This window comes from Panthera pardus, unplaced genomic scaffold (genome assembly GCF_024362965.1).
Source record: "Panthera pardus isolate Hobbes unplaced genomic scaffold, ASM2436296v1 HiC_scaffold_3, whole genome shotgun sequence".
Lineage (NCBI taxonomy): Eukaryota > Metazoa > Chordata > Mammalia > Carnivora > Felidae > Panthera > Panthera pardus.
Window position 1 is genome coordinate 54,977,493 of NW_026526876.1, and position 27,117 is coordinate 55,004,609.

The 27,117-nt window shown below is 54.8% G+C and overlaps 1 protein-coding gene and 1 long non-coding RNA gene across 2 annotated transcripts in view; both read left to right on the top strand.

Annotated features, from left to right (window-relative positions):
* Positions 1-3,888: 3,888 nt before the first annotated feature.
* RTN4RL1 (reticulon 4 receptor like 1) overlaps positions 3,889-27,117 on the top strand; it is a 72,742-nt gene continuing 49,513 nt past the window's right edge. Inside the window, exon 1 of the mRNA XM_053892495.1 lies at positions 3,889-4,394. Within this exon, the coding sequence (XP_053748470.1) occupies positions 4,382-4,394 (13 nt within the window). The 5' untranslated portion in view covers positions 3,889-4,381. The remainder of the gene's footprint in view (positions 4,395-27,117) is intronic.
* On the top strand, positions 5,075-8,411 carry LOC109255138 (uncharacterized). Its single transcript, XR_002075096.2, has 2 exons — positions 5,075-5,668; positions 7,113-8,411. It is a non-coding gene; the product is annotated as an uncharacterized LOC109255138 (long non-coding RNA).

Genomic DNA, 27,117 nt, shown 5'->3' on the forward strand with positions numbered 1-27,117 from the left:
AACCGCCGATCGCTAGCGAGGGGCGGGAATTGGCTGGGCGGGGACCAGGAAGGAGATGATAGGGGCGGGACTATTGCAAGTCCCTCTTAGCCCGGAAGGACGGGGCTCTCCCGAGCCCCCAGAACACAGCAGTTGCGCTCTCCTGGCTGCCCAGGCTTCTCCGCTCAGCTCCCGGCCCGCCCGACCTGGCATTCCCAGGCCAGTGCTCCTCTATTTGCCGACTCCTTGCCCGAATTCTACAGTCTGTCTTGTGAATGGGGACACCACCCCCCCCCCCCCAAGTCTCCCTTCTGCTCCTCTCCCAGTATCCCCTCCTGGTAAGCAGTGGAGGCCATGTAGGTAGGCCACATTCTCTAACTCAGAGGATCCCACTGCCCAAACAAGACAGAACTCAGCTCCACTCAGCCCAGCTCCAAATTGAGTCCTGGTGCTGATTTCAGGAGCACCAGAGGGCTCTTACCTTTAGAACCAAGTGTGGAAGGTTCCCATATGAAAAACTACCAATTTGGGAAGACCCCAAATCTGAGGGTGCTTTCCTGGGGCAGGGAGACGGTCCAAGGATTTGAACAGCCTAAACCGTTTGGATTCTGGCCAACATTGCTCTGCCTAGGCTGCCCCACAAGCCTAGACAGTCTTTCTCTGGCTTGGGCCTGGGCTCCTGTGATCCCAAAGAGAAGGCAGAGTGGCCAGTGAGGCAGCCTTGACGTTTGGAAGAGCAGAGTACCTGCAGGACTGGCCCTCAACAAGGTCTGCCCTAGAGAGCAAAGGTCCCCCAGGGCTGTTTGCCCATCCAGCCCTCTGGCACCATCTTCCTCTTTTGGTGGTGGTGATGTGAGCACTGCTGGCCCTTTAAGGTAGCTCTGTGGCCTCGGGCTCCCCTGGAGGCCCTCCTTGCTTGGAAACTCCTAATTAAAGTGCATGGAGAAGTGAAAAACAAGCAGCCAGGGACAGGCCCTGCCTGGGAGGCTGCCCAGAGAAGAGGGATATATGGGCTGGCTGAGAGTGAGCAGCCAAGGGGAGGGCCAGAAAGGGTCAATGCTCTGCCCCTCAGGCCACTGACCGATGCTCTTAGGACAGTTATAACTTTGGACTGAACTGTGGCCAACATCGGTCTCAGGAACACCCCTCTTGCCTTGATAAGAGTCCAGCCCGGAATGTCCCTGGTTCTTTGGACCCCCAGGGTGCAAGATCTCAATTCCAGGGATCCCCTGAGTCCAGCCCTTGCCCCTTCAGGACACGAAGGCCCAGCCAACGGGCAGCTTTAGTTCTGGCTGCAGCTGTGAGTTTGGCAAGGGGGCGGGTGGGGATTGACTCTAGCAGAGTAGTGGCTTCTCCCTAGCAAGCACACCACCCCTTAGGGTCTTTCCCTAGGCAGAGGTGAGGCCTGTTGATGATGGAAGGCCCCCATCCTCATAACATGGCCCTACAGCCTCTGTGCTGAATGAGCTGTTCTTGTACCCATTAGGAAACCAGGTGATGTCTAGAAGAACTAACATGTCCCCCAAGATACTGCAGTGAAGGACATTGAGGGCTGCCATTCAACTTGGGCTGAGAACACCTCCATCTGTTTGTGGGGGGGTCTCCCTGCCTGAGTTACTCAGCAGTCTGAGTAATTACTGCCTGACAAGAAGGCAGGCACAGTGCACCCCCACGTTACACCACAACACCCGCCTACAGTCACCCCCACCCCCTGGCTGGACTCCAAAGCAGCATCCAGCCCTCCTGAGGCCTGAAATAACTCTGCTTCTCACACTCACGCCCAGCCCCAGCCAACTTTGCCTAAGATGCTAGAGTTTGTGGGGCAAGGGGGTTATGGGGAGGCAGCTCATGGAGTTGGAAGGAGGATTAGCATACCCTGATTCAGGCCTACACTTTGGCACTGATCTGCTCTGTGACATTGAGCAAGTTGTTCAGACTCCCTGAGCCTCAGTTAACTCATGGAGAGCCTCTGCAGTGCCCAGTGCCTTAAGTTCAGCTTTAATGTCTGCCTGGCAGGGCTCAGGCAGGGTGTGAGGTCAGTCCAGCCCTGCAGCTGGTCAAAGCTAAGAGAATGCCTCACCTTCAGTTCATCCCAAGATGGACCAATCCTTTTTTGTTTTTTTAAGTTTATTTTGAGAGAGAGAGAGAGAGCACATGTGAGCAGAGGAGGGGCCAAAAGAGAGGGAGAGAGACTCCCAAGCAGGTTCCACACTGTCAGTGTGGAGCCCAACATGGGGCTCGAACTCATGAACTGTGAGATCATGACCTGAGCTGAAGCCAAGAGTCAGACGCTTAACCGACTGAGCCACCCAGGCACCCCCATGATGGACCAATCTTCTTAATCTTCAGAACAAAGTTACTTTTTCCACTACCAAGCATTTGCACATTCTCTTCTGCCTGGAATGTCCTTTTTCCTTCTCCGCCCTCAAGACCCAACCTAAATGGCATCTCTTTAGTGAAGATTTCCTTGATGGTCCTTCACCCCCTTACAAAGCTAGCAGAGCCCCCTCCCACACTTGATGTCTCCTCGTCATATTCTAAGATGGCTTGTGGGTCTTTCTTCCTAAACTATGCCATAAGCTTCTGGAAGTCCATATCTATGTAGTTAGCTCAAATACAGAGCCTGGGTGCCATTGAATGCATGTGTGAATGAATGATACTGGCCTTCTTTTGAACCTTCCTATCATACCAAGTTTTTCTCCATGGAATCACAACTCATTCTCACTTCAGTTAGCTCTCTTAGACATCACCTGCTCAAAGCAGCACTCCTTGACCCCCTCATATCAACTCTGTACTATATCCTGCTTTTCTTCCAAGCACTGCCTGATCTCGACTTTTTTCATTTGCTCCCTATTAACTATAAACTCCACAAAGGCAGAGACCTTGTCTTTTCCATTGGCTGAATCCCTAGGAATAGTAGTGTCCCACAGGATAGACCCTCAATAAATGTGTATTGAATGAGTGACTTAGCCCACTTTTTCCTTTCCTAGGACCCCTCTTATCCCAGGCCAGTAGGGGGTGCCGCCTCCACCTAGGATCTCTCCAGGCCTGAACCTTCTCAGCTCAACTCAACTGGCCCCCCGCGGGGCCAGCTTTCTAGGCGGTGCTTCCACCATCTTTCAGGAAGCCCCGGGCGGGGTCTGTGTAGACTGAAGGAGACCAGGGAACCCCCTAGGCGGGGATAGCCTACTTGAGCCCCACTTTGGTTCTTCTCTTTCTCTAGGATTTACAACTGGGCCTCACTGAATGCTTGCTGAATGGACTAGACCAGTCTGGGCGTTCGCCACACCTCCCCCCGACAAAAGAATAGTATCGGGGGACGGTGGATGTGAAGCGGCTGGGTCCGCGGGAGCTGTCCTGGGCGAGGAGGAGCCGTCGAGCCTCCGAGAAGCAAGCGGAGCCGGCTAGAGAGGATATGGGCAGGGGTGCTGACTTGTGACTGGGGTCTCATGGCGGTTGTCTTCCTGCCCCAGCTGGTGGGCAGAGCGCACGCTTCCAGCCGCCTGTCTCGGTGACCTCCAGCCGGGAAGGGCGAGCGGGCGGGGGTTGGGCTGCGGGTGCGAGCTCCGGGAAGCCCGAGGGGCCCGGGAGGGGCTTTCGAGTGACCCGACGGCCGGCCCGGGGCTGGGGCAGGTACTTGGACCAACGCGGGCCAAGGATCGTCCCCGGGGGCGGGCGCAGCGAAAACACCTTGGGAGGCGGCGCCGTGCGGCTGAGCGCCGCTGCCCTGGGAATAGGACGGCGCTCGGCACCGCGAGCTGAGAGCACTTTCATAAATTTTGTATGGGAGGCGCTCCGTGAGCGGGGGCGGGGAGCGGAGCGAGAGGGAGGGAGCTAGCGAGCGAGCGAGGGAAGGAGGGAGGGAGGAGGAAAGGTGGGGGAAGCCGGGGGGTTGGGGGGAGGAAGGGAGGCGCCCCGCTCCGCCGATCACCGGGTCCTGCAAACGCGCGCCGGGCGCTTTCCCCGGAGCTCGGCGGTGCGTGCGAGCGCCCTTTTGCAGCAGCCGCGGCGGCGGCGGCCCGAGGGGGCGGAAAGGAGGGGGCTGCAGCCCGGCGGCCGGGCGGCCGGGGGGCGGCGTCCCCTCTCAAAACCGCCTGCAAAGAGCTCGGGGCTGCAGAGGCAGGCCGCCGGCTCCGCGGAGCAAGCCGCTTGTCCCGGGGCTGAACGAGCGCGCCGGGCTGCCAGGCAGCGCCGCGGTTGCTAGTGGGCGCCGGTGCCCTCGGCGCGGGGCTCGGGCTCACCATGCCCCTGAGGGGCCTGGCTGCCGGGCTCAAGCGGATCCCCGGCTTGCCCCCGCCTCGACGCGCTCGGATTAGCTGCAGCCGGCGCCCAAGGATTTGAATCCGGACTCCGGGAGGGAGCGCGCCTAGGCCGACCTCGGAGTGGCGGCCCCACGGCCAACATGCTTCGCAAAGGTGAGTTGGAGCTGAAGGGGCAAGTTGGAGTTTAGTGTGCACGGGACAGAGCCGCGAGGCTGGGAGCCGCCTGAGAGCTGCCCGGCGCCGGGGCTCCTGGCCGGGGAAGCAGCCCCTGGCGGGCTGGCGGGTTTTGCGGGGACGCACCTGCGGAGGGGTTGCTGCTGGAGCTCAAGCCCCTGTCGGTGACCAGTTGCGAGACACGGGATTTGCTCCGTGGATCTAGCGGCCAGGCCTAGGGATCTGGCTCGGCGAGGTCATTTAGAGACCACAGTGAGCTGCCCATGACGGAAGGGGAGGTGGCCTTCTGGGACCTTTGCTTTGCCATTATAAAGTTTTGCAGTTGCAGGCTCCATCCCCTGCGCGGGCACATGCTGCCAGTTCTGCCGCTTTGACCGTGCCGGGTGTAGCCCGCGCTCCAGTGCGGCCAGCGGTCAGTGACCGCGGGCCCGGGCGCTCACTGCGCGCCCTCGCTTCTCAGACGGGGCCCGGACACGGGCACCTTTCCTGCAGTCTGCTTTGGTCCTCAGGGACGGGCTCTGGGTACCCAGCAGCCGAGGGAAGGTGGCCAGCGCCTGATGTCCGGTTCTTCAAAGTTTCCTCTCTGACTGGAGCAGAAAAATGCTAAGGCGGGGGGCAGCGCCGGTTGCGTGCGCGGCAGGTGCCAGGCTCAACTTGAGGGGAGCTGGCCCCGCGCGACCACCTAACCACGACCCTCCCTCTCCCTCCGCCGCCCGGCTCATTGCAGAGCGTTGCAAAGTTGGCGCGGGTGCTGGGGAAGTCCCGCCGCGCCCCCACGTGGCTGCCGCGCGGGGAGCTGTCCCCAGGGCCCAGGGAGGGCAGGTGACCACGCCGTGAGCCCGCAAGCCCGGTCTCCAGCTACCCCGGCCTCTGCGTCTGCCTCCCTCCCTTTCCAGGTCCGGGCGAACTGCGGCGCTCCTCCGGGACCCTCTCGTCCCTGGACCCGGCCGGGTGGCCGGCGAGTCTCGGCGCCTGTGTCTGGCGACCCGGGCCCTGCGGGAGCCGGTTGAGGCGAGAGCTCAGGTAGCTGAGGGGCCTGATCCCTGCGCTCAGCGCTCCTGCCTTAATCCGCCCCTGTTTCCATGGCAACAGACCGAGGTGTCGTAAGCACAGGATTCTGACCTCACAGTAGGATAGGGAAGGAGAAAACGGGCAGGGGGAGGTGGCAGAGGAATGGGAAGCGAAGCCTCAAGATGGGCGGAGAGGAGCAGGCGTGGGGGTCATGGAGGAGACCCCACTAGCAGGTGGGACAGGTGGGTGAAGAAACCACACCTTCGCTGGACGCTGTAAAGGCTCTGTGGTGGTCCAGGCTTGCTCAGGCCTACTGGGAAGCCTTGGTTGCCCCATCGTGTCAATAGTCACAAACTTGTGTGTGACTTGTGTCTTCCACGTGGGCCTGGGCAGTGCGGGGGAAACGCTAGCTGCCTTTTACTGTGGTGTGGGAAAAGTCCCTGCGGCTGTTTGGAGAAACCACTTCACGGATACACCCAGTTCCCTTTCTCTGCAGAAAGAGACTAAAAGTCCTTTCAGCAGCTAGCGTTGCTGGCCTGAGTGTCTGCACACAGAAGGGGCTTTTTACAGAACTGAGCAGAAGCCCAGGTCTGAGAAGCTTCGGCCTGGAGTGTGTAGACTTGCCCTGGTGCCTAAGGCTTCCCAGGCAGTTTTAAAAAGCCGCCATGTCTGGGTTGCCTCGTCTGTGATGGAGATAATAGAGGGAAACTGACATCTCATTTTCCTTTTGGTCTGTTGCCTTTTGGCAGTTTCTAGTTTAAAGTGAGCCACAAAGCAGCCCATGCACTTCATTTATATGGCTTAGGTGCCCAGGGAGGCTTGAGTAACCTCCAGGAGCCTGTCTTTCCCATCCAGAGACCCAACCTGGAATGAGCCCAGTGCATCCTGGGGGCTGCTCCCCTTGGAGGAGGCTCACTTACCCTGCTCAAGAGGTGGCTGCTGGAGGCTTGGCAGTCATATGCGTTCACCACTTGGGCTATTTTTCCCTTCCTTCATGGCTTGGTTGATGAGAGAGTTTCTTCCAGCAAAGAGGTTTCCACCTGGATTGACCAGGGGAAAACAGAGCAGAAAAACCTTTTGCTGGGCTATGCTCAACTCCAGTGGCCTGCAGCCTTCTGCTGGGACATTGTGTGGGCAAAGGACTTTTACTTTGGCCCTTTGCTGGACATTCTTCTCTCTCTGTCCCTGATTGTGATCACCAGGACTTGTTTCTTTTGCACACATGTACAAGACACTCGGATTCTCCGTGTGGATTCTAGGTATGTGCTGAAAGCCAAAGGTATGCCTGAGGCCAATGCCAAGGGAGGTGGCCATTGAAGTGTTTGCTTCTCCAATTGTTCCCCAAAGCTCCAAGCAAAATGTTACAGGGTAGGTTCAGACAATTGTTGCAGTTTCCCTGCCTATCAGCAGCAGGGCCCTTCATGGGGTCCTAGACCTGAGGGAGTTTTATAGTCCAGTGAAGTGAAGAGGGTTTGAAAAAAGAAAGAGCTGCCATTCCTAGATCCTGGGGGCAGAGTGGAAGAGAAAAACCCTCTTTTCTGTAAAGGGTTGGGCTCGTGGGCTTGACAATGGAGTGCTTTGTGGATTTAGGAGGCTCAGTGTCTGAAGGCCCAGAGGAGGAAGGCAGTGAACGTAGGCATTCGGTCATGAGGGTCATTGCTCTGATTTCTGGTTGTCCTGTTACAGCAAGCTGGGTCCTGTCTTCTGGCAGGACATTTTAGGAATTGCGTGCGCTGCCTTGCATCCCTTCAGGAAAGGACTCTACTGGCCACAGCCCCACCTCTGTGAACCAGAACAGTCTGAGTCGTCAGTGGATCCTGCTGCTGACAGTGCTAGTAGCTGAAGGCTTCAGCTGCTGCCTGCCCTCTTTTCCATCTCCTGGCCTACCCTGGCAGAACCAGGGATATAAAAAGCAAGCCTCTGGTCAGAGATGAGAGGCAGGCAGAGCAAGCCAGGCCCCGAGCCACCCAGCACCATCCAGGAAGAAAGAGCAGCCCTGTTGGGGGTTTTGCTTTGCCAGAAGTGGCCTGCTTAAGGTCAGGATCTATGGTTTTCATTTTTAGAGCTATAAAAACAGAATGCAAATCAACAGCCTCTGGGCTAATAAAGAACCTGTCCTTAAAGTTTTTGTCTTGTTAAGCAAGGAAATAGAGTGCCAAATAGGCTTTGTTAAGTGGCAGTCTAATTAATAATTTAAAATCTTGTAGCTGTCTTTCATTAGAATTTATCTGTACATCAACCACAAAATCAGTCAAACACACTCATTTATAAGTTAATGCCATCTTTGAATAATTCAGCAAGAGCTAGATTAAGGTCTGCAATCCAGTAAGATGCATTTTGTTCTTTTGGTTTCCATAGCCAGATGGGCTGGCCTGGTGGCTGGATTGGGTCTCCTTTGTGTGAAGAAGGAGGGGAAGCAGAGGGAGGAAAGGACCATGGGGTTGTCAGTGCTTCGTCCATTTGATCCCTGAGGTTCCCTAGGTGACCTGAGAGTCTCCATGTGGCCAGGGGTGAGCAGGCTCCATCTCTTGCAGCCATCCACAACATGGCCCTCTTTAGCTCCGATGGAGAGGAGAAGGGAGGAGTGTTCCACCAACAGCCAAGACACTTCTCTTTCCGCTGCAGAGGAAGTGTAGAGCGGAAATACAAGAGCCCTGCTTGAGAGGGTTGAGATATGAGGCTTTTGTATCCCAAACCCCGGTGCAGAAGTGGAATTTCAGTCTTCCCAGCCTAATTCTGTCCCGCTCAGGGAATGCAGCCTGGTGGAACCAATGTCACCAAAACAGCTTCTATCATTGGGAAACTCTGGGCTGCTTCTTTCCTCAAAGTTCCTCGTCCTTGTGCCGGAAAAGAGAAGCCAAGAGGAGGAATTTTAGGGGAGCACCGGGACACAACCAACAGAAGAAGAGAGGCAGAGCGAGTTGCTAAATAAAGCCCATGCATGCATTTTCTCATCAGTAGCCAGAATAAAAGCAAGGAAAGCAGCGTATTGTTTCCCTTGTGAGCTCAGACCACACAGAAAATGTGTTTTGGTTCGATTCCTGTCATGCCAATACGTGGCCAAATCCTCATTGCAGCTCTCAGGTCCATTTTTGACAGACAAGCTGTTCCAGACCCAAACTCCGAGCATGGGCACACGAGCTCCTGCACTGCAGGAAGGAATCCCGGAGTTTGTGGTCTCCATCTCGGGCTGCTGCTCCTGAGCCCTCTAGAGGGTTCAAGGGCACTATTTATGGACACCAGGTAGATAACTGGAGCAGACGGTGGACTTGACACCAGCAGAGGTTCTTGGCCAGGTTCGAAAAGGGGAAGTCTTGTTAGGAAGAGGAAAATGCAGGTGTCTGTCCCCTGACCTGTGGCATAGTTGACAGCAGATGAGGCTGAGGAGGGAGGCTTGTGGGGTGAATTCAACTCTGAGCTTTGGAGTCACAGCCTGAAAAAGGACACAGCAGAAGTTCGCTTGCTGGAGATGAGAAGGAGGGGGCAGGCATCATGAAGGATGTCAAGAACGGATCTGTTTGGTACCATCTGCAGCAAAGTAGTGGTTAAGGTTAAAACAGAGAGGAGATGACAGGGAGAGAACAGATGGCCAAGGAAGCAAAATAGCTGGTGAAACGGGAACAGAGCCTCCAGGGACAGCAGAAGGCAGGACCTCCACGCAGAGTGCCGGAAGCAGCCCTTTCTCGGGTGCGCTGGCCAGGCCACCCTGAGTAGAAGCGAGTCGGAGAGAAGAGTGGGACAGGGACTTCAGGGTGAGGGTTTCCTCAAGGCCTGGGAGAAGACCCAGGGAGACATTAGCTCCAAGGTTAAGGGGCCCAGAGCAGGGACTTCCTTGGATGCCTTTGAATTGGGGAGAGGAGGCACGCTGACTTGGTTGGTGTCCATCACCACGGCAAGGCAAAGCCACCTTGGGTCTTAGAGCATGCGTGGTTGAACCCACTGGGAGGAGGTATGGATGCTGGCTGGAAACAGGGGCAGCAAAGATCCACTTGTGCCCATCCGTGTCCATGCAGTGGCAATAGCTGCTTGTAATTACTGATGGGCCTGGCTAAGTGACTCCACACCTTATGTCATGTGATCTCCATAATCACCCTTTGAGGTCAGTCTGTACTTGCCCCTGCTATACAGATATGGAAACTGAGGCATGACAAATGAAGTCCCTTGTCCTGGGTCACTCAGCTGACACACTGTTGAGTCAGAATGCAATCCCAGATCTGTCTGCCACCACACTCTTTCACTTGTTCTCTTGACCCCTAAACTCCACTGTCTCACGTGCCCATCTGCCTTGAATTCCTGTGACATTTGTTTTGCGGGATGCTGGACACTGATGAATCATTTGTATCTTGTTACAGAGCTCCCTGGTAGTTCCCAGGCACTCCCCTTCTGGTCTACCCCCAGGAGCATCTCCGGCTGGGGCCTGGGGCTCGAGGACCCTGAGTCATCGTCCCACCTATCCTCTTCTTCCCTGCCCCTCTTTGTATTTGGGCAGATATGCCCTCACCTACTGCCTTCTGCTGTGGTTTCTTCATGACACAGATGGGACAGTGGGCCAGCACCATCCTGCCTGCTTTCGTGCCCTTGAGAAAGGCCGGGACGTGGTTTATTTGGGGGCTGGATCTTGCCACTATGTTGCTCTTCCTGGCTAACCTCGTAGACCTGTGAACAGCCACCCTCCAGACTGGCTGGTGCTTGTGTGGAGAGCAACGGCCCCAGGATGTGGCTCAGGTGGATGGTAGTGGCAGGTCCCTCCACCTGTATCTGCCCCCCCACCTCTGGGGTTCTCCCTCCCTCCTGGGGTGGCGCTCCCATGGCCCAGCCCTAGTCTGTTAGCTGGACTGTAATGCAGAGCTCAGAGTGGTCTTCTAGAAGGGACTTCTCCTGCCCCCTTCAGAACATGTTTGAATCCTCTGAGTGAGAGCTCTCATCCACCATGGTGAGGCAAGGTGTCTGATCTCACAGATAGGCTGGTGCTTCCGAGCCTGTGATTATTGTCTAATCAGTCAGCGAAGTTGGGATCCAAAACAGCAAACAGCTCTGCTATCTGATTCAGAAGAGTTGCCCTGGAGGCCTCCGTGTTGGCACAATACTGGGTGTGTGTGTGTGTGTGTGTGTGTGTGTGTGTGTGCGCGCGCGCGCGCACAGAAACACACCTGGCTAGCGTGCAACAAGCTCTGGTGTGCGAGCCGGCAGTGTGCTGAGTGCATGTGCCCGACCTACTGGCCCTGGAGCCTATGTCGGCACCCGACCTTGGGTGCCGCGTTGGTGCCGTTGGTGAGCTGGCGAGCTGCTCAGTGGGGGACTCCAGGGGTGAGTGAGCCAGTGCTCCGTGCACTGCACGTAGGTGACCAGGTTCCTCCGCACGGCTGGGGGCGCCAAGTGGCTTCTAGGAGACAGACCTCCGCAGGCCCTGGACCTGGGCCTCTTGGCGGCTCCCTGGGCTGATCCCAGAGGGCCGTGGCAGCATAGTCAGGGTGCGTCCATGGGAAATGGAGGAAGAGCCTTTTTCACATCAGAGAAAAGCTGGGCTCCCGGCTCTCAGCCCACTGAGGTGGTATGAAAGTTTGCTTCTGCCTCTAAAATTGCCCTCGCAGAGCCTGCCATCTCTCTCCGGGCTCTTGTGCCAACACATAGTGAAGGGGGCCTTTACATATGCTTGTATAGAGAGATTCATGAGGCCCTGGGGGGAAAATTGGCATTCTTCTCACAATGATTTATTTATAGGGCGATTGGATGATGGGGATATGGAGGCTAAGGTGCCTCCATTAGTGAGAAGCACACAAGGCAGGAAGCCTTGCTCTGTATTTGACATTTAGTGGGGCGACTCCTACCAGGGAGCTGCTTTTTCTTTTAGAAGGTTTTGCCTTTAATGTTCTATTCATGGGCTTGTCTGAGCAGGCTGGGAGAAGGAAGGAGCATGCAGGGCAGTGGGTTGCCCGGCTGAGGCTGGCCAGCCTAGGGGGCGGCAGGGCCCGGTAGGTCACGCTGTGGCCGATGTGGGGCAGGCTGGGCAGGCCTGACGCTGGGGGCCAGCAGCTCTGTTCCCGCGCCAAGGGCCACCTCGTTGGTATGTGCTGTGCTCAGTGTGTCATTTGGTGTTTCCTCTCCTGTCTGTCTCTATTTTCACCGGCCCCCAGGCTCTGCCTCGAACAGCGGCTCTGTGTGACCCCGGCTTCGGCTTGGCCGTGGCCCTTTTCTTCCTAGGGACTGTGGGGTTGTAGAAAGAATACCAAAGTTGGAGTCCCAGGGCTGTGTTAGGTTCCATCTCTGTGGCTGACTCACTAGGACCCTGGGTACGTTTCTTCCTCTCTGGGCCTTAGTTTCCCCATCTGTAACCTGACTAGATTGATGACTTTTCAAGTGTTTTTTGGAAGTAGAGCAGTTTCTTCGAATGATAGTCACTGACAGAGCCCAGAGTATGAAACAGATAAGCGTATGTGGCCCTGATCAGAGCTGGGGACAGGGGCCTCCAGCTCTGGCCTCTCTGCCATCCCAACAGCCCCTCCAGGAGATCAGGGAGTCTCCAGTGGTCCTGTTTGGCAAGGCAGCGCCCACAGGAAGGCCACTGGGTGTGCTGTGTGTTGCATGTTAACAAAGGGACCCAACACTGCCTGCAGAACGGGAGGCTCAGCTCTCTCCTGCGTGGGAGGGGTTGTTTCCCGCTCTCCTTTTGGACCCGCTGTGACTCTGAGAGGCGCTGTCTACACGTGGCGTCTCCTTGCCCTCACCTCCCTCTTACTCCTCCACCCAGACTTCCGGCTGTGTCCTCTGTCACTCGACTGTGGCTTGATGCTGACCCTACCAGACATTTTCCTGGGCTCATCTGACCTTCTGGTGGCATTTGACTCTGTTGGCCACAGTTTCCCCTTGGCTTCCCTGATGGCAGCTCCCCTGGTCTTTCCCTACTTTGCTCGCCCACAGAGCAGGCTGCTCCTTCTCAGCCTACTTTGCCAACCCCACTACTTCTTGCCATCCTCAAGCGTGGCACCTCCCCAAGCATCGCCCTGGGCGCTGTCTCACCCCCTCTCTCACCTCTGGGGGGACTTCTGCACGCCCATGGCCGCAGCTTCTGCTTGCTAACTCCCGCACATCCATCTCAGCCGAGGTGTTGCTTCTGCTGTCCGGGGCCATCCATTCCACCGCGCCCACCCCCCTGCGCCCAGCGCTGCTTCCGCTGGCAGCCGCACAGACCCCTCCTACTCAACGTGTCTGAAACTCTCCTCCTACTTCTACCTGAGCTCGCAGCAAACCCACTCCTTCCCCACATACCCCCACCATCTTGGCATCTGGCACCATCAACCTCCCAGGCACCCTCAGCTCAAGAACCGGGCCCTCGATGATGACCCCTCTCACCTCACCCCTTCCCATCAGTCCATCTCAAAGTGCCACCCTTCCCCCCTCAGCAGCCTTCACACCTGCCCCTCTCTCTGCCTCCACCCTAGCCCGGATTGCCTTCTTCTCCCTGACCTTATGGGCAGCTTCCTGCCACCTCTCTTGCCTTCACCCAATCCAGGTTTTACGCTGTGGCCACATTCTACAATGCCACCTGCTCTCATCCCCTCCCATGCTTAAACACCTTCAGGGATTTCTTTTCCTTCGGGGGATGGTCCAGACTTTTCAGTTGGGCGTCCTATCATTTTCTGGTTACAATTGCTTTTACATTATCTGCCCTCCTTATTGGAAGGTAAGTTCAGTGAGGAGACCGGTTACTCTTTACCCCCTGCCCCTCCAGATCTGCTCTCTGTCGCAGGAGGTTGGCCTGTCCAACGTCAGCAATGAGCTCCCACCCTCTCGCTTCCAGTTGGGTTCAACCCATGGTGAGTCACTGTGAGCTCTAATGTCCCTCCATCATCCCCCAAAGATTTTCCCAGAAGTGCAGCCTGAGAAGAGGATTCAAGTTTAAGATGTATATTTGGGAGGCATCCTAGAAAATGCCAGTAGGCGAGTCGGAAGTGTGACAGAGAAGGGAAGAAGCCAATAATGGGCCTGTGGTTGAGCAAATTAACACTGTGGGCAACCAGAACTCAAGCCCACCGGGGAATTTGGGGATACAGTCTTAGAACACGCACCTCAAAGTTCCCTCCACACAAGGGAGGGAGGGAGTAGGGGTATTTATACGCGGCTCCTATCCATCATTGGCTGAGTGTTGTTCCTGGTGTAGGGATTCATTCCCCCCTCACTGTTGGCCTGCTCTGTGGGTGAGCACAGCCAGCCCCACTGCTAGAAAAAGCCCTCCGGCAAAGAAATGCAGGTTCTGCCAGTTGGAAGTCAGGCTGGTGTGTGCTGAAATGTTGAAAGCCAGGGATAGGCAGGCCTTCACAGCATCTGCTACACAGCTCCTGCCAGGGAGGCTCCAGGTCCAAGAGAGCCTCCTCCCCTCAGCCCCAGGGTGGGGTGGAGGTGGGGCGAATGACATTATCTCTTGGGGTTTCCCTACCCAGGTTCTCTGACTACTATGCACTCATCTAATTAATCTGAGCATGCGCTCTGCTGTTCCTATCAGGACCCGATTAAAACAGCATCCGGCACAAAATAAAATGTAGCACATAGTGACACTGGGTGAATAGTGTTGAATCAGTAACTAATGTCATGTCTTCATGAATTGTTTGGAAATGTTGATTCAGGGGAGCCTGGGTGGCTCAGTCAGCTGAGCGTCTGACTCTTGATTTCAGCTCAGGTCATGATCCTGGGGTTGTGGGATCGAGCCTCTGCTGCTTAGGATTCTCTCTCTCCCTCTGCTCCTCTCCCCCACTCACAGGCTCTCTCTCTCTCTCTCTCTCTCTCTCTCTCTCTCTCTCTCTCCCCCTCTCCCCCACTATCACACACACACTCTCTCTTTCTCAAATTAAAAAAGAAAGAAAGAACGAACGAAAGAAAGAAATGTTGATTCAATATTGTATACATAAGTTGGAACCCAAAAAACTTAGTACTAAAACCTAATTTTTAAGTTGTTTTAAAACCTAATTTTTAGGGGCACCTGGGTGGCTCAGTTGACTAAGCGTCTGATTCAGCTCAGGTCATGATCTCAGTTTGTGGTTTTGAGCCCCGCGTCGGGCTCTGTGCTGACAGCTCAGAGCCTGGAGCCTGCTTCAGATTCTGTGTCTCCCTCTCTCTCTCTGCCCCTCCCTGACTTGTGCTCTGTCTGTCTCTCAAAAAAAATTTTTTTAAATCTAATTTTTAAATTGTTCTGTAACCATAAAAAAATCAAACCATGATAATCTGGAGCTTAAAAAATAGAAAAAGAGGGACACATGGATGGCTCAGTTGGTTAAGCATCCAACTCTTGATTTTAGCTCAGGTCATGATCTCATGGTTTGTGAGATAAAGCCCTGTGTCAGGCTCTGTGCAGAGCCTGTTTGGGATATTCTCTCTCTCTCTCTCTCTCTCTCTCTCTCCCTGCCCCTACCCTGCTCATGCTCTGTCTCTCTCTCTCAAAATAAAAACATAAATATTTAAAAAGAAAGAAAAAAAAAAGAAAAAAGAACAGAGACTAAGTAAGGTGAGGGAGAGCTCTTTGCAGCTATCCAAGCTGCTTCTATTTGGGAAGAGCTCTCAGGCAGAGGGAACAGCAAGTGCAAAGGCCCTGAGGCAGGAGCATTTTTTGATACAATACCTGACTGCTTCTGGGCTGCGGCTTTAGTACCAGCAACCAAGAAGACACACATTTTTTTCTCCCCAAATCTTACAGCTTTCCCTGTTCAGTGACTCATTAAAATTTTTTTTAACATTTATTTATTTTGAAATAGAGAGAGAGAGAGAGAGAGAGAGAGAGAGAGAGAGAGAGAGAATGGTGGTGGGGGGAGGGGCAGAGAGAGGGAGACAGAATCCAAAGCAGGCTCCAGGCTCCGAGCTATCAGCACAGAGCCCAACGTGGGGATGGAACCCACGAGCCGTGAGATCACGACATGAGCTCAACTGACTGAGCCATCCAGGTGCCCCTGCAGTGCCTCGTTAAAAGCAGAAAAGGCAGGGCAGGTCCTACTGGCCCCAGGTTACAGATGAGGACACTGAGTCTCAGAGGGGCTACATGGCTCGTCCAGGGCCCAGGGTTGCTGCTGCCTCACCCCAGCCCAGCTCTGTTCCTCTGTGGCCCCAGGAAGCTAGGAGGTACAGAAAGACGGGCCAGCTGGACCACAGAGGACATCTAACAGGACTGGAGCTGTGTTGGGAAAAGAAATAGCACTCTCACTCTGAAAAGTTTAAGGTTGTACTTGGCAGATTTTTATAGAACAAAATTTGCACTATTGATTCTGTGGCAAATAAAAACCTCTTGTGGACGCTCTGGGCTTCAGAGATCTGAAATGTTTAAATGAGACTGGCCCGAACATGAGGAGATAAGCCCAGCTCAGGTGGTGCCTGGGGTGAGGAGCCGGCCTCTTTTGTCTTCTCTCCCATCTGTGAAAATGACTTGTTACTTTGAACTGCTTCTTCTCTTCGAAGGGAGGGAGGGCTCCCAGGTTGTTGTCCAGGCCCCAGGCCTGCAATCTAAATAAAACCTCTGAGCAGAGGGAGAGGCCAAGGCAGTTCACGGGGCCACACTTAGGAGAATGCACCAGGCAAGGGGGACATTGTGCCACCAAATCGTGGGCCCTGGGGCTGCCTTGAGGTAGCGGCGGGTTCGCATCTTCCTGTAATTGGCCCACTGCCCCTGGTGGGGTGCTATTTCTGCTTCCTCCAGTGGACAGATCTGATTGCAGGGGTTCAAGGTAGCTGGCTGGAAATGGGAGGTTATTGCAAGGAGATGAGAGAGTGGGACTCCAGAAGCCTCCAGGAAAGGGAGTAGCTCTAGGAGGCCGCAGCCTCTCTGTGGTGCCTCTCCTTCCCCCCAGCCCAGCTGCCCCGGCTTCTGCCCCACTGTTTGCACCCATGACTTGTCACCTTGGACAAAGCCCAATATGGTCTCCCAGGGCTGCTTGCTCTTTAAGATGGCCTTTTACCTCCTCCCTCTGCTAATTGCCTCACATTCTTTGTATCCCAGAAGGAAGAACCCAGTTGAGCCAGCCACGTTTACCATGTTATAGATCCCAGTCACCTATGAATTGTCGATCCATGGATGTGCTGGCTGTCTTTTATTCTGCCAGCCAAGAGGAGTATGGGAGGGTCTCTCCATTGACAAACATTTAACAGCCATTGAGTACCTCCCTACTGCTGGCGTGGGGCTAAGGATGGAGCGATGAATAAAAAGGATGGAGGATGAATAAAAACCAAGTCTTCTCTTTTTATTGAGCCTCCTGGTGGGGGGGAGAGAGACAATGAATGGCTGTTTTCTGTCAAGTAGGGATAGGTGCTTAGGAGAAAAGCCTGTTAGGGGTGCTTAGGTGGCTCAGTCGATCAAGCGTCCAACTCTTGATTTGGGCTCAGGTCCTGATCTCATGAACCATGGGATTGAACCCCGCAGCCTGCTTGGGATTCTCTCTCTCTCTCCCTCTCTCTCTGCTCCTACCCTGCTCGCACTATCTCTTTCTCTCAAAATAAGTAAACAAACATTAAAAAAGAAAGAAAGAAAGAAAAGAAAAGCCTGTTAGAGGGTTAATTAAGGAACAGAGCGTGACCAGAGAGGTATTTTAGAATGACTGGGAAGCTTTTCTGGTAAAGGCGACATTTGAACAGAGGCCCAAGTAAAGTGAGGGAGGGCTCTCTGCAGCTATCTGAGCTGCTTCTGCTTGGGAAGAGCTCTCCAGGCAGAGGGAACCGCAAGTGCAAGGCCCTGAGGTGGGAGTGTTCTTGATACAATACCTGGCTGCCTTGGGCTGGGGCTGGGGCTGGGGCTGGGGCTGGGGCTGGGGCTGGGGCTGGGGCTGTAGGCAGGGCTGGCATTCGGGTATAGCCCAGGGAGTAGTTTCAAGTTCCTTTGGAGAGGACTAGAGCTTGGTGTCAGTCCCAAGTCCATTAGCCACTTGGCTAGGGGGAGGAGCCAAAGCACAAACCAAAGCATCTGTCTAAGGCATCCCTCTTTCTCACTGAGATCAGACACTTCTCCTTATCGGCCGTTAACGTGTCCCAGTCTGCAGCCTGAGTACAAGGTCACAGATCAGTTCCCATAAGCTCTTCCCTTTTATACCAAAGCATGAAACACAGAACTTAATTCTGTGTATGGTCTTGTCTTTTTCATTTTATACATCAGCCTTTTCTCCCCAGTTAGACCATCATCTCAGACCAGGCCTGAGCCCCTGTGCTCTCTTGTATTTGTTTCCTAAATAACCAAACTCTCACTCTGGGCCAGGGACTGTGGGGAGAGAGTGACCCATCCGCACTCAGGAAATCTACCATCTGATGGGAGAGAGAAGCCACACACCGGAAGTGAAAGGCCAGGGTAGGGTGACAGAGAAGGTGTTTTCAAACCCGTGAGGCAGGTGGCTCAAAGGCTTTGTGGGCAGAGGAGGGCCCGGAAGGAACCGGCAGGTTGGAAAGATTGGAGAGTGAGGGACAAGTGTACATAGACCATGATGGCTGTTCGTGGCATGGGGCGGTGGCCTCTCAGTTGTAGAACAGAATGGGGGGAGCCCGATTGTTGCAGAAACCTAAGAACCAGGGAGGAGGAGGGTCGGTTGACTCATCAGCCACTGAGTAGAATTTTTGAACTCCCCAAATAATGCATACCCATGACAGAAAACATTGGATTGGCAAAAGCAAGAAAATCACTGTAATCCCACACCCCGGAGAATGAAGTGTGGGGTATCCTGTGCTGCTTCCCCACATTCATGCAAATGGGCCCTGTCTTGTTGAATCTACAGTGTATCTCAAACATTAGGGTGAGTAATTTCCAGGTTGGTAATTCTCTCTCTCTCTCTCTCTTTTTTATTTTAATTTTTTTTTTAATGTTTATTTCTGAGACAGAGAAAGAGCATGAGTGGGGGAGGGGCAGAGAAAGAGGGAGACACAGAATCCGAAACAGACTCCAGGCTCTGAGCTGTCAGCACAGAGCCCGACACGGGGCTCGAACTCACAAACTGCGAGATCATGACCTGAACCGAAGTCAGTCGCTCAACCAACTGAGCCACACAGGTGCCCCAGCTCTTTTTTTTTTTTTTTTTTTAAGTTTTATTTATTTAAGTAACCTCTACACCCAACGTGGGGCTCGAACTTACAACCCCGAGATTGAGTCGCACACCCTTCCGACTGAGCCAGCCAGGCGCCCCTCTAGGTTGGTAATTCTAAACCTATTTTAATGGCTGCACAATGTTCCATTGTATGACTGCCCATCCCCTCAGGTTGTGCACAGAGGCTGTTTCCAGCTTTTTGCTGTTAGAGGTGTCAGCCAACACCTGTGCCCATGCCTTAGTCCATGTGCTGTATGGACTGCTGAGCAGGAGAAGGAAAGAAGGGTGAGAGGCCAAGGTCTTTACAGAGAGCCAGGTGTATGGAGGCCATCGTGCAGTGTCAGTGACACCTGTTAGGTGGGCGGGCTTGATACTACCCCAAGTAGCAGCCAGCTAGACCTGAAGCCTTCTGGCTATTTGCAGAGGAGGAAGGTCCGTGTGTGTGTATGTGTGTGTGTGTACACGTGTGTTGTGGCCATGAACATGGCCTAGGTCTCTAGTGAAACAGGCTTTGGGTGAACCAGAGGGGGAGACGTATAGAGGCTTTAGTTTTCCTTGGGTTTGGGGTAGAACCAAAAACTCCTGAGGATGGACTTTGAGGAAGAGCATTCTCCTTGCTCCTGATTTGGACCAGGGGGTTTGTGTGGTTTTGACAGTTTTGTAGGCCTTTTCATATTTGGTGCTGGGAGGGACCTTATATAGCTCAACTGAGGAGACCAAAGCCCAGAGAATGGCTGTGGCTTGCCCAACATCCATTAGGATGTGGTTGGCTGATGAGTACTCCAGAATGTCCAAAGCAGGCTGCTTCCTGGCTGGTAACATTAGTAACGTGCCCCATATCTATCCAGGACCCTGTCCCCAGTCTCTTCCTGCTCCTGTAACCCAGCAGAGGACACAGTGCTAGTGGCTCTCCTTGCTTAGTGGAGGCCAGTAGGGAGGGCTCATTGCAGGGGTCAGCAGACAAGCCCTTCCCCTCCTAGTGGGTTGGCTAGGCACACAGGATCTGGCCAGACCCAGGTTCAAATCCTGGGAATGACCTGATTTCTCTGAACTTAAGTTTTTCCAAAATGGGACAACTGATAAGATACCTGCCTTGTTGGGGCGCCTGGGTGGCTCAGTCGATTGAGCGTCCCACTTCGGCTCAGGTCATGATCTCGAGGTCTGTTGAGTTTGAGCCCCGAGTCGGGCTCTGTGCTGCTCTGTGCGTCAGGCCTGGAGCCTGCTTCGGATTCTGTGTCTCCCTCTCTCTCTGCCCCTCCCCTGCTTGTGCTCTGTCTCTCTCTGTCAAGAATAAAAAAAAAAAAAAAAAAAAAAAAAAGAGTACCTGCCTTGTAAGGTGGTAAAGATGAAACAAGCTAATCCTGATAAAGTTCTTGGCACTTGACTGCGACAGGGGCTCAGCAAATGCCCTCAATGTTAGTAGTAACATTGTGTCATCCTGTGTCATCCTTCCTGCAGACCAGATCTCAATACCCTGTGAAGTTTTGCCTCTTTGTGACCAGAGCTGAGTCTGAGTGGTCAGGCTGACACAGGCCAGCCGTGGCCAGGAGCAAGAGTCTCAGGACCAGAGGGGATGGCTCACCTTGGGCAGAGAGGGCTACTCTGTCGGGGGAGGACTGACTCTGTCCTGACCTCCCTGACCCCTCTGCCCAGGGTCAGGAGAAGGCCCCTGAGACAATGCAGGGGGAACAATGGAAAGCATCACCCAGCAACCACCTGCCTAAGCCCTCACCTCTACTCAGTGGCTTCTTCCTTCTCTTCCAAACAAGGTCTCCCCAGTCAGAGAGGAAAACCCAGTCCCAGCCCAGGGTCTTCATCTCCGGATCTGTGAAATAGTCACTGTTTTTTGCCTGGTTCCTCTGGAACTTATTTCTGGTCTTCCCAGGCTTCCTTGCTGTCTCTGTATCTTGAGCCAAGTAGATGAGACCAAGAGCTGTGGAGTAGGACAAGTGGGAACCAGGGCCCTGCTCTGCCACTTACCAGCTGCCTGACCTTGCCTGACCAAATGCTTTTAATTCTGTGGGCCTCAGTTTCATCATCTGAAATATGGGGCTAATGCGACCTGCCTCTTGGGGTTCTGAGAATTCTTGACAAATGGTTGTAAAGTGCCTTCCAGGCACGTAGCAAGGCCTCAGTGAGACACTGCTGTTGTTCTGTCTTTATCATCCAATGCCTCTTATTCAATAGCCATATGCCAGGGCCTACTGTGTGCCAGGCTCTGTGGGACACTGAGAACCGAAACGAATGCCATAGTCCTCTTCTCATGGCCTTTTTCCTCATTGTAGATCCCTCTCTGCTTGCTTCTAGGCCCCACCTAGGAAGATGGGGGTGTTAACCTCTTGGGTATCAGGCCTTAGGGGGCCCTGGTACTGCCGGATGCCTCTGTATCTTTGCACTAGGCTGACAACCTGACCCCTTTTCAATAGGCTGATACAATCATGGGAGGAGAAGGGTGTGTCTGGGGAGCTGGCCCTGCTTGAAGCCCGCAGAAGCTCCAGGGCAAGTTCTGTCACCTCCCCTAGGAAGGAGCCCAGAATGCATTTCTCTCTCTGGCTACTTCCTTAAAAAGAACGGGAACACTGAGAGCAGTGGAGGGAGAGAAAGAGCTAAGGACACCTGCCTGCCACGGGTCCAGCCTATGCAGCTCAAAATGGGACACACCGACCCCTCCCACTCTACCCCCTCCCTCCACTGCGATAAAGCGTGGGCTTTTCCCTGTACCTGGGGTGTAGAGGTTCTGCTCACCTGTCTAGTACCACAGCCTTCTTCCACCCACTGGAAACTGGCCAGGGTGGTTTTCCTAACAGGCTAGCCACATTACAATCTCAACACAATTAACCAAAAAAAAAAAAAAAAAAAAAAAGAGGGAGAGAGAAAAGAGAAAGAAAAGAAAATAGTCCTTGTGCAAATACTGCGGCAGTGTCTGTCAGGACCTAAGATCTGGTACTATCTATTTTTTAATAATTGAGGGTAATAAATATGTATTTCTTTCTCCTTGCCACCCCCCCTCCATCCTCCACAGCTTGTCAGCTCCCTGCGTCTCTCCTCTGATCAGACCAAGTCTTCCCCAAGCAAAAAAAAAATCCTTTAAGCAAAAAGGATTAAAGCCTTGAAAGTAGGTCTGCCTGAGCTCTCCCCCATCCTCTCCCTTCCCCTTCCCCAGGGCTGGTGGAGAAAGGCCCCTCTGGGGAACTAGGGACAGGGGGGGAGGGGGGAGGGAGGAGGCGGTGGGTGGATGCAGCAAGTGGGGCGGGGAGGAGGGATGGGGGCCGGTGGGGGCCTCTGGAACTGGGGACCATGCCACCCTCCCTCCCTGCAGCCATCCAGTTCCAGTCTCTGGCTAGCCTGGGAGAAGCAGCCCCACCCACCCTCCTCTGCCCAGAGGACCAGGGTCCCCCAGTCCCCCAGAGCATCGGACTCAGGAAAGAGGGTTTTAGTCTCAGACAGCCCCAGCTTGGCTCTGCAACCTGGCTTTGTGCTTTAGGGGCCTGTGTGATCTGGGGGCAAGCAACTGAATCTCAGTCGCTCAATCTGTAAAATGGAAATATAAACTAGCTACCTAACAGAGGATCAAATAAGCCAGCCCAGTGCCTAGCACATGGTAAATACCAAATAAACGAAATAAATTATCGTGGTTATTTTGATCCAATTCTCAGACACAGAGAGCAGTCAGTAATCTCCCCCATCCCATGGTGCTCCACCGTTCCCAAGGGCCTGGCAGGCACACCTATTGTTCACGCAGCATTGCCCACACCATGTACAGAGGGGGTTGAACCCAAGGCTGGGTGGTGTGGTTAGGAGCTCTGTTCGAGGATGTTGGGGCCGGTAGGCGACAGAATTGGAACTTAAAATGGGACTTGTATCCCCTCCTCCACTTCCTGTCCTGATATGCTTTCCTCCACCCTGTGAGGCTTCCTGCCACCCAGTTTCCCCCACTCTGGGCCCAAGAACGAAACCAGGAACCAATCCAGGGAAGGTCTGGCCTGGCTGGGAAGACCAAGACTGGGGCAGGCGTGGCCGTGGCTGATGCTTGGCGGACCCGCCTTCCTCTCCCTGCAGCTGCCAGCCTTCCAGTTCTGCTGAGGCAGCAGCCCAGGCCCAAGTGGGCCTTCCTCCCTTCAAGCTGGGTACATGCACACAGGGCTGGCTGCAGATGGGGGGCTCAGTGTCCCTGCACCCACCCAGGCCCAGAGCCCCTGGCCTGCTCCAGTAGTCAGTGCTTGGCCACACGGCCTCTAGGGCCCCACTGCCGGCCCCCGGGGACAGCCCTGCCCTCGCTGCTGTGGGCCTGAGCTGAGAGAGGAGAGGCAAGGCCGGGAGGCCGGAGGGCAGGAAAAGCTGGGAGGGAGGTGGCTATTTATAGCCAGCTTTGCTTTTGTTCCTTTTCCAGCAATGCTTCTCTTTAAATAGGAGCAGGGCTGAAGGCTGCAGCTCTTCCCCAGCCGCCTGTAGTCAGAGCGCATGCGTGCTGTGTGTGTGTGTGTGTGTGTGTGTGTGTGTGCACGCGCGCGCACGCGTGCTCACGTCTGTGCGTGCACAGGGGTGTCACACATGTATAGGGATGGAGTGGGGGTGGACACTTTGGTGCACGTGTGTGAGTGTGTGCCGGGATGAGGGAATGGTCCGCTCTGTGTGCATGTTATGCCAGCATGTACAGAGGTACAGATGGGTGTTCTTTGGGTGTAAATGTGTGTGTGCTGGCATATACACGTGCATGTATAGGGGATGGGGTAGCTCTTAGTATGTATGCACGTGAGCGTGTTTATAAGGTGGGCACACGCGAGACAGTCGGGCGGCCTCTCCTTAGTTGATGTGTGCGTGTGTGTATGCATATGTACCCGTATATGTATAGAGGGGTGGTGTGGACAAGTGTGTGTCTCCATGTGTAGAATGTGGTGTAAGCAGCTCTTTACGGTAGTGTACATCCATGTAATAGGATTGTGGGAGGGTGGTCATGCCCTTGTGTGTGCATGTGAGTTAGTGTGGTAGTGTATGTGGGAGTGGAGGGACCAGAAGGGCAGCTCTTACTGTGTGTATTCTCACTGCGCTGGGGGAGGGCACGGCTGTGTTCTCCACCTCCCATGGGCCTATTCCATGTGTGGAATAGTAAATGGGTGATGAGCAGGTGTGTGTGTGCCCACGTAAAGGGACTCCAGGGTCCTATCTGGCTGCTGAAGGAGGGTGTCAAACCCGCCCCCCAGCAGGCAGTTTCGGAGCACTCCCAGAGCCCCCCCAGCTCCCCGTTGGGTCCCTGCCAGGCTAGACCACTTGCTTTCACACTCCCTGCTTCCAAGCCTGCCAGGACGGTGGGCAGAGCGTGGGGTGAGCCAGATGAGGAAACCATCAGGCTTTGGGGTGGACCTGGGCGCCCAATCTGGCTCCGCATCGACCCTTCTCTACCTCGATTTCACATCTGTAGAATGGGAGAGTGGAGCCCTCTGGGGGCTGCTGTTGGGCTAGGAGAGATCGCACTAGCGGTGCGGTTTAGCATAGCTTGGGCTCTGGGGACCGCGGCCGGTCGGGGCGGGTCGTGTGGGGCCGCCGGGTTCCCAAGTCCGCCGGGAACTTGGGCGGGCGGCGGCGGGGTTAGCAGAGCGCGGGGCGTCGCTCGCGGCCCTCGCCCGGCCTTGGCGCTCGAGAGGTGGGAATCGTTTCCAGGGCGGGCGGCGGCTCCCCGCACGGTAACCCAGATCTGTCAGCGCGGCCCGGCGGCTCGGCAGTGCGCGATCCTCGCCCCGGGAGGGGTCGGGCCCGGGGGCGCTCTCTGCCCGGCCCGCCCTGGGGAGGCTCCGGGGGCTCGGGGCCTGGGCTTCGCCCTCGCCTCCAGCCCGGCCGGGCCTCGCCCGCAGCTCGGGATCGATGAGACCGCCCTCCCCGCCCCTCCCCCAAAGGCCAAACAAAACATAGTAAATATTTAATCCGGGCCAGGGAGCCAAGGAGGCCTCCCCACCCCCTCCGCAGCCGTCTGGCTCCTCTGCCAGCCCCGGCAGCTCTCTTCGGTAATAAGGCCGGAGTGGCAGGGATCGATCGCGTCCCCGGCGTGTGGGGCTGAGGGTGGGGGACCTGTGCCCTCGGGTGGCATCGCTGTCCACCCCAGGCCCCGGACCCGGGAGGCCCGAGCAGACCAATGCCCATGCTTTTCCAGGAAGGCCTTAGGAGGGCTTAGGATCCAGAGCCCCCCACCAGCCGCCTCTGCCCACCCCCATTCTAGAGTCCTTGTTTGAGCTTGTTGGGGGAGCGGAGGGGGAGAGGAAGAGGCAGCCCTCGGGAAGGGAGCCGTGAAAGCGGAAGGACATCCCAGTTCCCAGGCCAGACCTGACCTCCCGAGGCCCAGAACCCAAAGCCTGCAAGGGGCCTCCGGTGAGGTGGAAGCGGGGTAGCCAGGGAGGCCAAATAGAGGGGCTGGCAAGGTATTTCTGCCGTGGTGTGCTCCAGGCCTCCTGGGCGTTGCCCTGGGAGGTCAGACATCTTGTTGTTCTTTCATGCAGCGGTTAATTACTGAGCACCTATTATGTGCTGGTCATAGGCTGTACCCAAGGAGGCCCACAAGTCTGGGTCTGCAGAGAGATTACATTCCAAACAGCTAATAAGTGAGCACATAAGGTGATTTCAGAGAGTGGCTGAACTTCGTGCAGACAATGAACTGTATTATGATCGTGTGTTTGGCTAGGGAGGACAGCAACACTAACTGGCGTGGTCTGAGAGCTGAACCATGACAGTGGGTTGAGGCCAGAGCATCCCAGGCAGTTTACGGGGAGTGCAAAGGCCCAGAGACAGAAAAGAGACGGGTGTTCTAGGTCTGGGTAGAAGGCCGGGGAGGCAGTAGCAAGTGGGGGAGAACTAAGCAGTGGCTTATCCCCGAGGGTTTTGTAGGCCACGGGAGGAGTTCAGATTTTATTCTAAGTGCAGTACGAAGGCATTAGAGGTTTTAAGCAAAGGAATGGCATGATCTGATTTACATTTTTAAAAGCTTCCGCTGGCTGCAGTATGGAGAATAGAAGGTAGGGAGTTAAGGGTGGAGGCAGAGAGGCCAAGTGTGGTGGGGGGAGGTGTAACAGCAGTGGTGTATGAGAGGGAGAGTGAGTGGGCCCTGCCCGGCTTGGGCAGTGCCTATTAAGTGGCCACTTAGGCTTCTACAAATAACAGGGCCCCCCAGCAGCAGGAACAGCTTGCTCCTGAGCCTCTGGGCTCCTGACTTGGAAAGTCCCATGGGGCCTGAGCAGAGGCCAAGACCAGAGTCGCCTCCATCCTATCTCCCAGACCCAGACTCCACAGTGGGCAGCCCAGGAAGTTTTTTGAGGAGCATTAGAAAATGTTGACATGTTTTTTGAAACAATTTCAGATCTGATATCTCCGCCAGATTGAGTTTGTAACCAGCTTTATTGTTTAAGCCTGCTGGGATTTCATCAAAGGCGGCTGCTGTTTACCCAGAACCATTTCATTGGAGAAAACAGCAAACAGACCTGCATTTCTATCTGATTTCACTTTTTCCCTTTTCTCATGAATTTAAGTGCTTGTGAAAAGCAAGGCTGATAAGGCAAAGCGGTGAGGATCAAACCCCAAAGAGGGGGCTCAGAAGGATCTCAGCTGAGGTTTATTAATAGAGCAGAGGAAAGTTTGGGGTGGCTGGCCACCGCTCTGGAGGGTGAGAGGCACTCCTGGCCAGCAGCTAGCCCTCCACAGGGTGGCACTGGGGAGTGAGGGCAGATTGGGAGGGCTGCTCTCCACCCCCACCCTGGCCAAGACTTCTAGGCCATCTCCTGGTATGTGTTGTCTTTACCAGTCTCCAGACCGTTTCAGACACTGGCAACAACAAAAGGCTGAACGTCAGCTCCCACCTGGAAAGCAGCGGTCACCCAGCCTCAGAGATGGGTTCAGTGAGATAGAGCCGAGCTTTCCTGGGGAAAGGCCGAGTGAGGAAACAGATCGAAAGGCAATGTAAGCCAGATCATGAGAGTGCCGGGAAGAGTGCCTTCCTGTACGTCTTCTGCCAGCACTTGGGCCGCAGTCCCTTCTCCTGCCAGGCGGCCTGAACCAGGGCAGGGCAAGGCCTAGGGACTCTGGTCACAGGCTCTGCGCTCCCTCTGCTTCCCCAAGGAATCTACACTGGGCTTATCACCACCCGCCTGATAGGATCCGATGCCTTCAAGCAGGCCCGTTGACCCAGCAAATGCTTTAGCCCAATGGGGGAAACGCTGGTTCGGCAGCCTATCAGGGAAGGTGTCCTGAGAAATTTGGGTTAATGTGCCTTGTTCAGTCGCTTGAGCGACAGCTAGTTAAGTGCACGGGTTGCTCGGCATACAGGCCACCCCCTTGTACATTAGACCCACTTATAAGGTCAATCGATTTGAACCAATTAGCAAGAGGATAAGGACTTGTTTATCTTTAATAGACTGTAGATCTTGCAGCAAACCATCTAAGCGGGATGATACAGACACAGAGGTGTTTTTTCAGGGCTGAGTACGGGGCATAACCATTGTGCCCTACTGCTTTCTGGAAGATGTACTTCCCATCGACAGCAAGAGTCGAGCCCCCTCATGTCTGGGATGAGCCTACTGGGAGGTGAGCTGGGGAAGGCCAGAGGTCTTGTGTTCACAGAGCCAGTTCTGTGCCCTCCTTGTGGAGGCTCCCCTCCCCTGCCCTCCTTTTGCAGA